This window comes from Epinephelus moara, chromosome 13, assembly GCF_006386435.1.
Source record: "Epinephelus moara isolate mb chromosome 13, YSFRI_EMoa_1.0, whole genome shotgun sequence".
Lineage (NCBI taxonomy): Eukaryota > Metazoa > Chordata > Actinopteri > Perciformes > Serranidae > Epinephelus > Epinephelus moara.
Window position 1 is genome coordinate 20,401,671 of NC_065518.1, and position 15,512 is coordinate 20,417,182.

General features: G+C 40.7%; 1 protein-coding gene across 2 annotated transcripts in view; it reads left to right on the forward strand.

Annotated features, from left to right (window-relative positions):
- The window catches only part of LOC126399599 (integrin alpha-M-like), a 26,509-nt gene continuing 10,997 nt past the window's right edge, over positions 1-15,512 (forward strand). The window contains exons 1-16 of one of the 2 annotated variants that reach the window (XM_050059683.1): positions 1-196; positions 4,605-4,707; positions 4,864-4,961; positions 6,353-6,423; positions 6,567-6,684; positions 8,109-8,233; positions 8,418-8,566; positions 10,735-10,885; positions 10,972-11,122; positions 11,275-11,348; positions 11,595-11,712; positions 12,599-12,735; positions 12,841-12,987; positions 13,076-13,291; positions 13,385-13,518; positions 15,316-15,458. In XM_050059683.1, the coding sequence (XP_049915640.1) occupies positions 160-196; positions 4,605-4,707; positions 4,864-4,961; positions 6,353-6,423; positions 6,567-6,684; positions 8,109-8,233; positions 8,418-8,566; positions 10,735-10,885; positions 10,972-11,122; positions 11,275-11,348; positions 11,595-11,712; positions 12,599-12,735; positions 12,841-12,987; positions 13,076-13,291; positions 13,385-13,518; positions 15,316-15,458 (1,972 nt within the window). In that variant the 5' untranslated portion in view covers positions 1-159. Of the gene's footprint in view, positions 197-1,287; positions 1,397-4,604; positions 4,708-4,863; positions 4,962-6,352; positions 6,424-6,566; positions 6,685-8,108; positions 8,234-8,417; positions 8,567-10,734; positions 10,886-10,971; positions 11,123-11,274; positions 11,349-11,594; positions 11,713-12,598; positions 12,736-12,840; positions 12,988-13,075; positions 13,292-13,384; positions 13,519-15,315; positions 15,459-15,512 lie in introns of those variants that run through there. The other variant, XM_050059684.1, reaches the window with a different exon arrangement.

Below are 15,512 nucleotides of genomic sequence, written 5' to 3' on the forward strand. Positions count from 1 at the left end.
TTTTGATTTCTGCATTCTGCTTTCGACACCCCCCTCCTTGACAGTTTCTGTGGTAGAAATAGTTAAGTGGGTCGCCAGAAAGCACAAAAGTTGCCAAATACAAGCGTATGAGCTCAGAGGATACATCACCCTTGTAGTACTTTTCATGGGAGTAACACAATGGACTGGATAATTATTACTGCAGTATTCTTGTCAGGTAAGAAATTTAAACTTCCTGTTTTTGCCTCTTTATTAATATTTGTGCCAGCAGTTAAAATAAGATCCTGTCATTCCATTTAATGACATTTTCTGACTTATTTATGTTCCTATAATGGCATACTGGAAGCATACTATTATCAGTTATTACACCAGGTCTCAAAAACTATTAACTGTCATAACAATATGTACAAAAATTAAGATGATAAATGCCACATTTGTATTTCATCCTCTGTGAATTAAACTATCTGTGTCAATACTTCCTCTAAATGTTCTCATTTTAAGTGTAGAAAATGTTTGTCTAGGAACATTGTGGCTTTGTACAATTACAATTACATTACAAGTATAGTGCAAAAAAAAAAAAATTGAGTCAGATTTATGTCAGATGATTTCTGACCTTTTAAACCTGCGATATTGTAGCTGCATCTATCACTGTAATGTCATTAAAAGTTTGCACGGAGTGGATGTTTGCAAGAATTGTTTCACTGCAGCAAATAGATCACACCTGAAACAGCTCTGTTAGGTGTATGACAGACTTAAAAATAAACACATGACATTTTGTCAGGGCCCTGCACGCACCAAATTTGGTCAACATTGGCCTCAATTCAAAATGGCGCAAAGGTGGGTGTGACTGATAGACTTTTATCGAGGCATGAAATCCAACACAAATTAATTTTTGCTTCTCAGTCTCACGGTTTAACACCTCTCACCACTCACCTCAAACTAAATGCTAATTCCTTGTCTTGTGGCCACCTGTGTAACTGAATGTGAGATCCTAAATTATAATCCATCACTGTGTTCATTCATTATGTATATCTGCTTAGTGAGTGCTGGGTTGCAGGGTGACTGGAGGCGTTGGTCACTCTAGACAGGTCAACAGTCTAACATCCTAAATCGTTATTATGCATGAATTAAAACTTACCATAAACAGCCTGCAATGGATGCGACTCGACTCTACATAGGCGTGTTTACCAACTCACATCCTATTCATCTCTGACACTTGTTCTCAGCAGATGGTGAGAACTGCAGCCACCTTATTGATATTATCTGCTGCTGCATTTCCACGCCATTTCCACGCCCTAGAAAGGCTGATAAGATCCACCGGCACACTGCATGTCTGTGCTCACTGGCTGCAACAGTTGGAAACACGGAGCGAAGGAATTTTAAAAGCCTACAACAAGAAAGAGGCCAGTTAACCAATGTAAGCGTTCCCGTTTGACAATTGCTCGAGTGTATTATAGTAATAACACATTGAGAATATACCAAAATGCTATTTATGATTTTTGGCTAGTGAAAAAAATTTCTGGCCAGTAGATTTTTAAAGCTTCCTAGCCACTTGGCTAGTAAGCCAAAAAGTTAAGTTTGAACCCTGTATACATACATACAGGGTACCAAATTTCAGGAATATCTACCAGAGGTGTCAGGCCAGTGTCAGCCTGCAGTTCAACAGATCTAATAAGAGGAAGCTGTTATCTGCTCCCACCTCTTGTAACTTTGAGGAACTATGAGGAAACATTTTTCTCAAGCCAGTCAGTGTTTGTGTCTCACTGACCATTTTTAGAAAATCTCTACGGCCAAAAAAGGGAAAAAAAAAAAAAAAAAAAGGAAGGAAGGCTTTAAGCAAGAAAATCACTCATCGTCAGAAACCCCTACGCAAAGGCAAATATAGAAAGAAGATTTCCTATACAATACCATGTAGTGTACTGTACCTTTGGGTTGTTCTGGTTAGTCTAATTTCTGCTGTAAAAATTCCATGTCTCTCCTCCTTATCCTTCCGCCTCTAATGTCATTTGCCAGGATCTACCACAGCGCACTGAAAACAACCATATCAATCACTGCATGTGGACTGCAGTTAAACTGTCAAACTAGGCAAAACTGATCAATTATGAATCAAGATTCTGTCACTGCATTGTATATTTCTCACCTTAAATGTTCTCAGAAACAAATTTTAGTGTACTGTTTAGTTATTAAATGAGAAAGTTGGTGACCCAGCTGCCATGCTGGAAACAGTTGACCAAAGTACCAACAAGCACCGCCCACCAGTCGGAGTAAACTTTCTCATTTTACAGCTAACAGTACACTATAATATGTTGAAAACATTTGAGGTGAGAAATAGGCAATGCAGTAATCATGATTCATATTCAATCAGTGCTGCCTAGTTTGACTGTTTGACCGCGGTTCATGAGCAGCAATTGACATGATTGACCAACCCAGTCTCACTCAGAACTCATCAAATACTAACACTTGATCACAAGCATTCGGCATCAAATATCAACGCCCAGAGGTACCCTTCAGCAGCCTGTTTTTGTGTGTGGTTTTTTTTTGGCTTTTGCCTTTAATTAATTGGACAGTTTAAGCACATGTAGCAACAGGCTAGAATCAAGCCTGCGGCCACTGCGGCAAAAACATGGCCTTGGCAGCATTTTTTGTCATTCTGAGCATCTCCTGTAGTTTGAAGAGCAAGAGAGTCAGCATAGTGTGAGTGGGAGGTGGTGGATGGGTCAATGGGAGAGATGGGATGGGAGAGGTCACCGTTGACTGAAACAAAAAGTAAATCGAGTCATTTTAATACCATCATAGTGTGCCTGTGCCATAGACTGTAAAAATAATGAATGTGGCCACCATGACTTCATCCAATGGTTTATAGACTCCCATTTTGAAGCCTCAAGTTTGGTATTTCAGCCGTCACCATCTTGATTTTTTGAGCCCACTCACTCCGAAGTCATCAAAATCCGGCGCTTGGGCAGTGACTTGCGGCGTCAGACACTAACAAAAAAGGCCATCCCTTAACATCGGCATGATATGCAATTAACTATAACGGCGCCTGGTGGCGTCAGGGGGAAACACAGCAGGACAAGGATGAAAGTTAAGGTGGCGAAAGTCCAAGTAGGGCAGCCAAGATGGGTGGTGGATGGATCTAACAAACACCAACTTTCACCAAGGAGAGTGGTGTTCACGTCCCATAAGACTCTAAAGCCAAACTGCTTTTTCCCCCCCAAAACGTAACCACGTGCATTTATTGTTGAAGGAGAAAAAACAATAATTTGCGGTGTTGTACCAATGTGGTGCTTTTATTTTGAAAGAGACTGTATGTAAACGTTAAATTTCCTGAGAAAACTGAAGTGTATCTTGAAAGAAGACAATGCATGTAATCAATCAATCAGTCAATCAATCAATCAATTATATTTATAAAGCCCAATATCACAAATCACAATTTGCCTCACAGGGCTTTACAGCATACAACATCCCTCTGTCCTTAGGACCCTCGCAGCGGATAAGGAAAAACTCCCCAAAAAAACCTTTAATAGGGAAAAAAGTGGTAGAAACCTCAGGAAGAGCAACTGAGGAGGGATCCCTCTTCCAGGACGGACAGACATGCAATAGATGTCGTACAGAACAGATCAACATGATAAATTAACAGTAATCTGTATGACACAATGAGACATAAAGAGAGACAGAGACAGGCAGAACTTGATAGTGTCCCAGAACGTCAACAACCAAAGCACCCAGGGTGCCTTGCATGTTGTATGTGGACGTGGAAAGTCCATGACCAAGCACGTCAACATGTGACGAGGTCGGAGTGAGAATGTGTTGGTTTTTTGGAGCCAGAGGTGACCATATTTGGCCGAGAGGTTGGACATTAAATGTTTGTTGTACCAGGCTGTAAACTTGTTGAATTCTGCTGTAAATCTGGGTATTTTAACATGGGGGTCTATGGGGACCGAATGGCTTCTGGAGTTAGCCTTAAGTGGCCATTCGAGGAACTGCAGTTTTTGGTACTTCCATGTTTGCGTCATTGTTCAGCCCTGGGGGCTGCTATTGGCTAGTATGTGTAGCATGCTATGCTACTGAAGTATCTCATGTGATGGTACATTACATTGGTAAGAAATGTAGTTAATTTAGGTCAAACCATGATGCTTTTTTCTAAACCTCGTTTTTGTTGCCTAAACCTATGGAAGTGAACCTAAAAATGAACTGTTTTGTCAATGTTGGAAGTATATTTTGTAAAGAGACTGTATGCATACAACAAGCAGAAACAGTACATTTGCTGCCAAAACCGAAGTTTATTTTGAAAAGACACAAAGCATGAAACATGCGTAAATTGGCACACCCAGCTCAACTGGTCATTATTATGTCATTATTAACATCACTAATTGTTAAGGGCCTTTATGTTTAGAATTTGAAAATTTCTAGTTTTAGCGCCCCCTTGTGGTATTATCATAAAAGATGCTGTGGCAGACATTAATTCACAGCACTAGACCCTTTGAATTAACTAAAAGCAGCACATAGAGAATATATTTTCCAACAAAATCAAACACGTGTCATGCAGAATCATTTTAAAGTTGCAATAACAGTCTGCACAGATGATCAGATTAAAATAGTGGGGTTCTTTCTTCTTCATTCCTCAGTGTTAAAAACCACACTTGGTTTCAATATCGATCCCAAGGCTTGGAAGGTCCTGTCTAACCCCGCTGAAGGATTTGGATACCAGGTGGTGCAGAGACCATCCAGGTAAGTCAAAGCATGGATGTTTGAACATGAGCCTTTTCAGTCATGTGTGTCTCACACTAATGTCTGATAAAGCACGTAGCATTTATTGTCATGTAGGAAATAAAATGTGTGACTCATTTGGCTCTTTGCGATATTTGTCTGGTTGTATTTCATCAGCTTGCTGGTCAGTGCTCCTCTTCACCAGTATTCACAAGACGGAAGGGGACAGATATATGCATGCTCCACCGACAGCTGCCGTGAAATACCAGTTTCATGTAAGCAACTTCTCATTTCCAAATGCTTCATATACACTAAACTAAACAAGCAATAATTCTGATTACCAGCCATCATTGAAAGAAATTACAAGCATGAGGGGCTTGGTTAAGAACTTCTTAAGACCAGTGTTCAAGAAGATCTTATGTGGACTACCTTATAGATTTAGTTTCAGGATAATTCTAGAAAAGATACTGAGATAGCTTTTCTCAAAGTATCTTTTGTGTGTTGACTTTAGTAGTTAACAGATGAAGTAAAGCAAGAACAAGTATTTGTTGTTGTTCCCACTACAATTACGTTTGTTTCTGCATATTTTAAGGGTGTTTTCACACCTGCCTGAACCGTCCTTATCAGCCCTCTAAGCGGTGACTCAGCATTTTTTGCGTATATGTGAACATGCCGAAAGAACTGGTTGGCTTCAAGCCTGCAGTGTGGTTTGCTTAATCTGTGCACTGTGAACACAAGGCGCTCCAGGTTCGCTTTGCTCTTTGCCATTGTATTCAGCCCTCTAGACCACATGCTGTTGCACTGGGACGCTTGGAAAAACAGACGAAACCACATTGGCTTATTTCGTCTGTTTGTTCAGGCAGGATGCAGGACGAGGAGTAGGTTGGTCCACAGAAGATACTGCATGTCTCCAGATGTGGAATGTAGAATACAGTCTACAGCACAGAAATGCTAAGGTTCTCCTCTTATTTTAAGTTCATCTGAAAGTGTGGGGCGTCATAACTGCACTGCACTGACATATCAACAGCATCCAGAAACACTGCCAACTTCTCTGAACCTGAGCTCATCTGAGATGGCCTGACACAAAGTGGAACAGTGTGCTGTGGTCTGACGAGTCCACATTTCAAATTGTTTTTGGAAGTCATGGACATCTTGTCCTCCGGAATAAAGAGGAAAAGAGCTGTCTAAGTTGTTACCAGCCCAAAGTTCAAAGCCAGCATCTGTGATGGTATGGAGGTGTGTTAGTGCTCATGGCATCATGGGTAACCTGCACGTTTGTGAAGGCACCGTGAATACAGAAAGCAACATACAGGTTTTGGAGCATCATATGCTGCCATCCAGACGGCGTCTTTTTTAGGGATGTCCCCGCTCATTACAGCAGGACAAGGCTGAGCCTCATTCTCCATGTGCTACAACAGCCCAGCTTCATAGAAAAAGAGTGCAGATACTAGACTGGCCTGCCTGCAGTCCAGACCTTATGCTTTACACAGCGTCCCAACTTTTTTGGAATTGGGGTTATAGTCATCAGACAACATAAGGAAGTATAAAGAGGTATATTACTGGCGGGAGCTTGTTTGTAGTGGTCACTGAGACTGTTGTTGTGTTGCTATCACAAATTGTCTTGAATCAGTTTTTTGAACCTGACTGACAAATGTTTTCAACGCAGTGCCAGATTTTGCCGTAAACATGTCTCTTGGTTTGACAATGACAAGCAATCCCTCCACACAGAACACCGTGGTGAGCCATTAAACTGCAAATATTCACAATTCACTTCAACTTTTCTTTGTCTTTCTGGTGAAATCTCTTTCTTGCTGCCTTACATCAAACACACAGTAAAGACAGCAACATATTATTTACTGATCAGGACTGTCTCGTTTCAGGCATGTGGTCCAACCATCCCAAAGGACTGCAAAAGTATCACCATGTACAGTGGTGCGTGCTTGCAGATAGACAGTTCGAACAGAATGATAGGTCATCTTATACCTCCTTATAATAAAGGTAACACACACACACACACACACACACACACACACACACTTTTCTTGAGTGGTGAGCCTTTAATTCATCCCTCTTCATATAAACAGCTAACTGGACCATTTTAAAGCATTTTGGAACAAAAATCTTAGGCTAGTAGTTCTCAAAGTTTCGATGACTGAGTCATGATGATGTCCAAGTTTGATGTCGTAATGCAAACATGTGAGGCCCCATTGCAGCTAACTATGACTTAGACCCTTTCCTGCAGCACAGAGCAGGCGAACTTTAACATCTTTCATACTGGGGACTGAGGACACTGATCATTTCAAACGCATGACGACATTTAACAGACCACTTGTATGAATATCTCTCTTGGTTTGAAGTGAAAAACAGATTGTTGTGCTCACTGTTGGTTTTCCTTAGGAATGTCATAACAACATGAGAAAGAAAAAACATGAATATCTGTATTTGAAATGGGTGCAGGAGGGTATGGGGCGAGTTTAGCTCGCTAGTAGTTCTGAAGCAAGTCATCATGGAATGATCTTGTGTCTTCGCGAAAAGGTAGCTGGTTTTTCGGACCACCATTACAGATATTAACTCAATCATCAAGAGATGGACAGTGGAGTCAGAGGGACTTGAGGTGGCTCCAGCCTCCCTTCTCTCTCACACACACACACACACACACACACACACTCACACACAGTACCTTATTGGAGTCTTGTCATCATGACTCAGTTTGTCACAGCTGACTCACGAGACATCATGTGCAGTAACGCAACATGAAGGAAACAGCATGGACATATTCATGAACAATCTGCGTTAACCATGCACTCCCACACTTTTACACCAACTACCTCAGCTTTGACTTATATATTATTTATAAGCAACCCGACTTATATCATCCATACTAGTCACTTGTTGTTTTTTTGCATCTTCCTGTTGTCTAGTTTTATATTTGCACTATATCTGATTTCATATTTGCTATACATTTGGTTTTCTGCTAATGTTATTTTAGTCCATGTACATTGCACTCTTTGTATCTGCAGCCCTTCGGCTTTGTATTGCAACTGCAGCACAGCAATTTCACATGGGATAAATAAAGATCTTATCATATCTTATCTTATCTTGTCTTATCTTATGTCATTCAAAGAAGCAAATGCAAATACTGAGACAAAAAAGTTTATAGTTTAGTTTACAGTTTGTATTCTACAGGTATAATTTAACACAATGCCGCCGTCATATGATCAGCTTGCACCTCTTACAACGAAATAGTTATATATAAATAATACTACGTGTTGTGGTCTCTCAAATGATGCAGGTACACTGGAAGAGTGCAAGGGGACGTTGTATTACATTTTCTGTGTTCTGTTTGCTGCATTTTTGGGACATGAAATGTGTGAAAAAAATGCTTGAACTAACTTATAAGTGGCTTGAAATCTCTTTGACAGAGTGCCGATCAGCAGACATTGCGTTCCTGTTGGATGGTTCAGGCAGCGTATCCAGACTGGATTTTTACACAATGAAGACTTTCGTGAAAAATCTGGTCCGCTCACTCCTGCCATTAGATACAAAGGTAATGTTATGTTTACACTGCCAGTTTGTTCATAGCACAGACTCTAAGAACTCATTTCTGGTGCAATGTTGACTGAAAGGGCTAATTTCACAATCCTTTATCATTTGACAGTCACATTTACGAATTTAAGAGTTGATGTTTAAATCACTAACAGACTGTTTTTCTTTTTCTCCTATTTTTGCAGTTTGCTATTGCCCAGTTCTCCCATGTTCCCCGAGTAGAATATTACTTTGATGATTTTTCCTCTGGAACTAAATCATGGGAACAAAAAGTCAATGACATTCAGCAACTACGGTCAACAACTTACACAGCTGAAGCCATCAAGTTTGTGGTGTAAGTGCTGTCATCATGCTGACATGAAGAAGTTCTTAGGAATTCCTTATTTAAGTTAAATCCCAAAATGTACTGAATCTGTCAAAACGGGGCGAGGTGAATTTTAGTGAATTTTTCTGCATTAATTTTTGCCTTTTCTGTATCACTTTATGATGTGAACATCTTTAACTGTATCTAAAAAAGTGCCCTACTACTTTCATGTATTTGTTGGAGTTGACAAATGCACGTTCTAGCAACCAAAAAAAAACCCAAACAAAAACACTATTTATTGATTAAGATTACATATTTCACTGGGTTTGAACATTGTTGGAAACATTTAGGATAATGTAATGTAATGACACCATACCATACCATACCATACCATACCATACCAATTTATTTATATAGCAGCAAAGTTTTGGAGCTGCCACTGTGAAAGCCCGATTTCCCCTGAGCTTCAGCCTGGATTTAGGGTAAGCTAGGAGAAGCTGATCGGAGGACCTGAGGGACCTTTGAGGGATATAGGGTTCCAGCAGGTCGGAGAGGTAGATGGGTGCCAAGCCGTTAAGGCACTTGAAAGCAAACAGCAGAATTTTGAAATCAATCCTATGGCGCACAGGAAGCCAATGGAGGGAGGCAAGTACAGGACTAATGTGCTCTTGCTTACGTGTACCAGTTAGCAGACGAGCAGCGGCGTTCTGGACTAACTGTAAGCGAGAGATGGAGGCCTGAACGTGATAGAAAAGATTTAACCTTGGACAGCCTCCTGAGCTGGAAGAAGCTCTTTCGCACTACATCATTTACAGTATCTGTTTGTCCATCTTTAGGTCAGAGTCGATTTAACGACACAGCTAATCAAAGTATATATCATGAGTTTAGTCGTGTTTGGACATTTTAATGTGGAAATGTTACATATCATATCCTTAAAGCAGCTATATGTAGAAGCATTTTGGCTTCTCAAAAGCTTCATTTCTTAGTATCATCAAGGTCTTAGGACTTTTCTGAACAAGTTTGAGGTGGGTCTGATTAACCTGCTAGAAGGAGGACATTAAAATATAAATCTTGTTATTTCCTGTTGCAAGTAAGGGGCGCTATGAATAGGATTCAGACTTCCTCCACTGAGGTGTTTAGGCCATGACTGTCATCATTTGTGTGAGACAGATAAGAAGGAGAGATATGACTATGTGGAGTGAAGTTTTTACAGGTTTTGTTATCATGTCAAAACATTGAAATTCGCCAACCCCCTATTGACGAAAACTCACAGTTTTGACAATAAAGCGTCATCAAGGTCTTATGGCAGTTTTGGCCAAATTTAAAGTGGATCTGGTCAATTTTGTGGAAGATGTACATCAAAGTATAAAACATGACATTTCCTGTTGTCGGTAGTGGGGGCTATAAATATAACTAATGATTGGCATGTAGATGTGTTCAGGGCGGGACTGCCATCAATCCTGTAAAGTCTGGGGAAGATTGGACCATGTATGCTGGAGTTACAAACCACATCCTGTTTGGTGACAAAACATAGAAGTTTGACACCTTACCAAGGCTACATGGTTCGACGAAAACTCAACAACTTTTGATGTCCAATGTCTTGAGATGGTACACACCAAATTTGAAGTTGATCGGATCAAATCTGTTGGAGGAGTTGATTAACGTACGACCCCTGGAAATGTCAAAATATGCATAAAATTCCACATAAAATTCAAAAGTGGCTGACTTCCTGTTGGGTTTAGGGTATGGCTCCAAGAGACTATTTTGTACGTCTTAGGGTGTTACATGTGCCTAACCAGTTTCATGTATATGTCGGCGAAACCAGCTTCGGGGGCTGCTTTGTCAAAATACTGTAGGGGGCGCTACTGAGCCATTCTGAGACCCCCCAAGATATCAAATTGTTCACCAGATGTGATGTGTGTGCAAAGTTTCATGAGTTTTTGAATATGTTAAGCCCCTCAAAAATGCGATTCATTTGAAGTAAGAAGAATAATTTCAATAGGGTCCTCGCACCGCATAGTGCTTGGGCCCTAATTACATATATAATTACATATAAGCCAGTTTTCTTGAATTATGGTATACTAGGCACCCCAGCAAAACATCTATTCACTGTGAAAAGTCAGACTATTAATCATGTGATATGATAAAATGCATTACAAAAAGGTGTACTGAAATCTTTCGACCTTTTTTTGTGACAGACAAAATATTTTCACATCAACAAGAGGTTCCAGATCTAACGTGAGGAAGGTCTTGATAGTCATTACTGATGGAGCATCTCATGACCGGAATTTATTGCCATCTTCAGCAACCTTAGCTGAGAAGGAAAAGATTGTTCGATTTGCTATTGGAGTAAGTTCTACTCAGTGAATTCAAGACCCTAATTAACTCTGTTGCACAGCACAACATGTCATGTCACTTGTTTTTAACATCTTCAGGTGGGAGACGCATTTAACAAAGTTGAAGCAAAAAATGAACTGAACACCATTGCATCATCTCCCAAAGACAACCACGTGTTTCAAGTGGAGAACTTTGACGCTCTTGAACAAATACGACAGAGTTTGCAGGCCAAAATCTTCTCTATTGAAGGTATAGTTGTCTACATTAAAAAAACAATTATTGCCAAATATTACACACATCACATGTTAACCTGCAAACAAGCATGATTTTTGTGTGGATCAGTTTGCTTTAATTGAGTCTGATTTATAATTTAGCTATATAAAAGTCCTTATTGGTTACAGGATCGCAAACAGGTGGGGAGTCACTGAAAATGGAAATGGCTCAAGAGGGATTCAGTGTAGCTTATGTGCCTGAGGTAAAAAAAAACAACAACACAAAACAAAACAAAAACAAAAAAAAAAGACACAAACACCTTTTGTTGATGGAAAATTCAGATGTATTTGTAATGTATGCAACACACATTTTCTTTGGACAATCTCTTATGACACACGAGTATTTATTTTAATCACCTCCTTCTTTTACTTTAATATCTAAGTTTAAGATTTAGTGAAAATGTGTAACAAAATGAATCAGTTTAATTTAAAGTCCATTTGAATTAAAGGGAATTCAGATGGCTGTGGTTGGTGCTAATGTGTGGAAGGGAGGCTTCCTGCAGTACTTACTCACAGGCCAGAAGATCATCTCCTTTGAGCCGAGTATAGACGCTGACAGTTATCTGGGTAAGGATATAAATACAAATGTGAAATGTACATCACAGACTTGCATCTTTTCTCTTCTCTCTGAATTTTAAAGTTATTATATACTGTTTATTGTGTATTATTTTATTTTTATATGTTTTATGTTACATTTGAAATGCCTAAAAAGAGTGTCAGTCAGATAAAGTCAGAGTACAAATCATGATGTTTTCACAAAAGTTTTGAAAGAGCAATGTGTAGGATTTAGTGGCATCTAGTGGTGAGGACTGCACACTGCAACCAGCTGAAACTTTTTCCAAATGCCAAGCATGAACTCCCAGTTAGGATTCCTCCAGTGTTTGTTGTTTAGAAGATTTTTACCGGGAGCCGGATAATTGTAGAGGTCTCTTCCTCTCCAAAGCAAACGGATCAGGTGATTAAAACCAGTAAAAACACTGAATAAAGTAGTTTCACGTTAAAAAAAATCAGTGTTATTGTGATGCTGCTCATCGCAGAGGAGCGGCTAACAACAGTCATGAATGGCCCTACCTGGGGCCAATGTTTGTTTTGTCCATTCTGGGCAACTGTAGAAACATGGCATTGGAAAATGGCGATCTCTTTGGACGAGGACCTGCTCCCTTTGTCAAGCAGGTATAGCTGCAGCTGAAGCAGCTGCATGTCCCGCCCACTAGTTACATGACTTGCCCACCATATCTACACGTCAGTCCATGATCAGCCCCCTTTGCCCCTTGGCTCAAAAGTGAAAGACCTGAAGAAAGTGCTAAGTTAGCATTTATCTAGCAATGAAGTATTAGGTTAAAAAAGAGATGGTTATTATTAGAATTAATAATGATAATAATAACTAACTTAAATCTGCAAAACCAGACAGTTTGCTCCGAGTTGACTTTTAACTGATGGGCTCTAATTATAGGTTACTCCATGGCAGTCGCTAAAACAAGGCAAGGCACATTGACAGTTGCTGGTGCTCCAAGATATCATCACAAAGGATCTGTGGTGGTACTTACCCATGAATGGAATCGCCAAAATATCGAACCCTCTCAATATCAGGTGTGCATTTACTATTAAGGACAATGTGAAGCATGTTTCTTTTTTAAAACATTAAAAGTTTGCTTCTTTTATGTTATTATTTTTATTGATCATTTGTTTACACAGTCTCAGAGTGGTGAATATTTTGGGGCTGCTGTTTGTGCCATGGATGTGGATCGTGACGAATTCAGTGATCTAATCCTCATATCTTCCCCTATGTTCGTGGACACTGACAGAGAGGGAAGAGTTTACGTTTGCAGCATTAGTGGTTTGGTAAATGTCAGTTTTATCTGGCACAATTAATCTATTTGTGTTTTTATGACCGTGTTAACTTTGACTCTCATCCTTGTATACTCACCAGAATGTGGAGTGTCACTTCGATGATTCTCCGTCAGTGCTGAGAGGGGCTGCATCTGTCAAAGGAAGGTTTGGGTCTTCTCTTGCTGTCCTGCCTGATCTTAATGCAGATGGTCTCAATGAGTTGGCAGTTGGAGCGCCTTTGGAGAACGACGGCCAAGGCAGCATCTACATATTCCACGGCGAAGGAGGAGGAAGAATCAGTCTTTTTTACTCACAGGTGGGTAAGAAAAACAGATCTAGTATGTATGGCTTTAACACTATCTTCAATATAAAGATTTTCAATTGGATTTAAATATTTCCATTTACATAGAGAATTGCTGGCTCTGATGTCCAGCCAGGACTGCGGTTCTTTGGCATGTCGATAAGTCAGTCGTCTTTTGACCAAAGTAAGGACGGTCTGCCCGACTTAGCTGTGGGTTCGAAGGGCGCAGTTGTCTTACTCAGGTCAGTCCAAGATGCTCCTGTTACACAGGGTGAATACTGGTTAAGTGGGACTGTTCTTACTGAGGGGGTTGAGTTCCCTTTTTGTATGTGTGTTTTTCTTTTATCTTCTGTATAGTATAGCAGAGCTCCTAAGCTATTCTGCATAGTACACTGCTCAAAAGATTAAGGGAACACTTGATGGTCACAGTTTAACACCAAGTCATTTAAACTTCAGGGATCTCGGTCTGTGCATTTAGGAAGCACAAGTGATTGTGAATCAGTTTCACCTGCTTTGGTGCAAATTAAAGAAACAACAGGTGCAATGGAGAGGCAAAAGCAAGACAACCTCCAAAAAGGGAATGGTTTTACATGTGGTTGCCAGAGACAGTTGCTCTGTCCTTATCCTGACTGATTCTCCTCTAGTTTTGGGTTCTGCTCGTGTCCTTGTCACTAGTAATAGCATGAGGTGGTTTGCACAGGTAGTCCAGCTCCTCCAGGATGACACATCCAAAAGTAGATTTGCAAGAAGGTTTGCTGTGTTTCCCAGCATAGTCTCAAGAGCATGGAGGAGATACCAGGAGACTGGCCATTACATGAGGACAGCTGGACAGGGCCGTAGATGGGCTTCAACCAACAGCAGGACTAGTATCTGCTCCTTTGTGTGAGGAGGAACAGGAGGAGCACTGTCGGAGCCCTACAAAATGACCTCCAGCAGGCTACAGGTGTGCATGTTTCTGACCAAACTGTCAGAAACAGACTCCATAAGGGGGGTATGAGGCGCCTGACGTCCTCTAGTGGGACCTGTGCTCACAGCCCAGCACCATGCAGCTCGATTGGCATTCACTAGAAACCACTAGAACTGGCAAGTCCACCATTGGCGCCCCGTTCCCTTCACAGATGAGAGCAGGTTCACACTGAACACATGTGACAGGCATGTAAGAGTCTGGAGATACTGTGGTGAACTTCACACTGCCTGCAACATCATCCAGCATGACTGGTTTGGCGATGGGTCAGTGATGGTCTGGGGAGGCCTGTCCTTGGAGGGTCACACAGACCTCCATGTCATAGCTAACCTTACCCTGACTGCTGTTAGGTATCAGGATGAAATCCTCAGAGTGACTGTCAGACTTTATGCTGGTGCAGTGGGCCCTGGTTTACTCCTGGTGCAGGACAATGCCAGGTCTCATGTGGCCAGCAGTTCCTGGATGATGAAGGCATTGATGCCATTGACTGGCCCTCTCATTCCTTGACCTAAATCCAATTGAGCACCTATGGGACGTTATGCATCAGTGCATCCGATGCTGCCAAGTACCACCACAGACTGTCCAAGGGCTCACTGATGCCCTGATCCAGGTTGGGGAGGAGATCCAGGACACCATCCACCGACTTGTCAGGAGCATACCCAGACGTTGTCCAGAGTGCATACAGGCACATTATCAGTTGGTTCAGCCTGTGATTTCAATTGTTTTACTTTGATTTTCAATGTGATTTTGAATCCAGCCCTCAGTGGGTGGATGATTTTGGTTTCCATTGGCTGTTGTTATGTCATTTTGTTCTCAACAAATTATACAATTTACATCAGTAAGATTTTCAGCTTAAATAATTTGTTCACCAAGATCTGATGTGTGATTTAAGTGTTCCCTTTTTTATGAGCAGTGTATTATATTAAGAGCTAAGACATTTGGATCATAATTAAATATGAGGCAGAAGGTAAATTATCATAAAGTGTCCCACTTTACCCATATTCACCCCATTTTACCCTTAAGTGCAACTCTACTATGATCAATCAATGTATTCTCCTACTCTTTCCATTTCCAGAACAAAGCCTATAGTAATGGTTGAAGCTGCGGTGTCATACAGCCCAAACCTAATCCCCACTCAAAACATAGACTGCTCAACACAACTGGAGCACACAGCGAAAATCTGCTTTACCATGACCAGACACTCCACAGTACAACGAGGTGCCTGATTCTCTACTGTCCATACATTTAAATACTTGTTTTGAATACATGAGT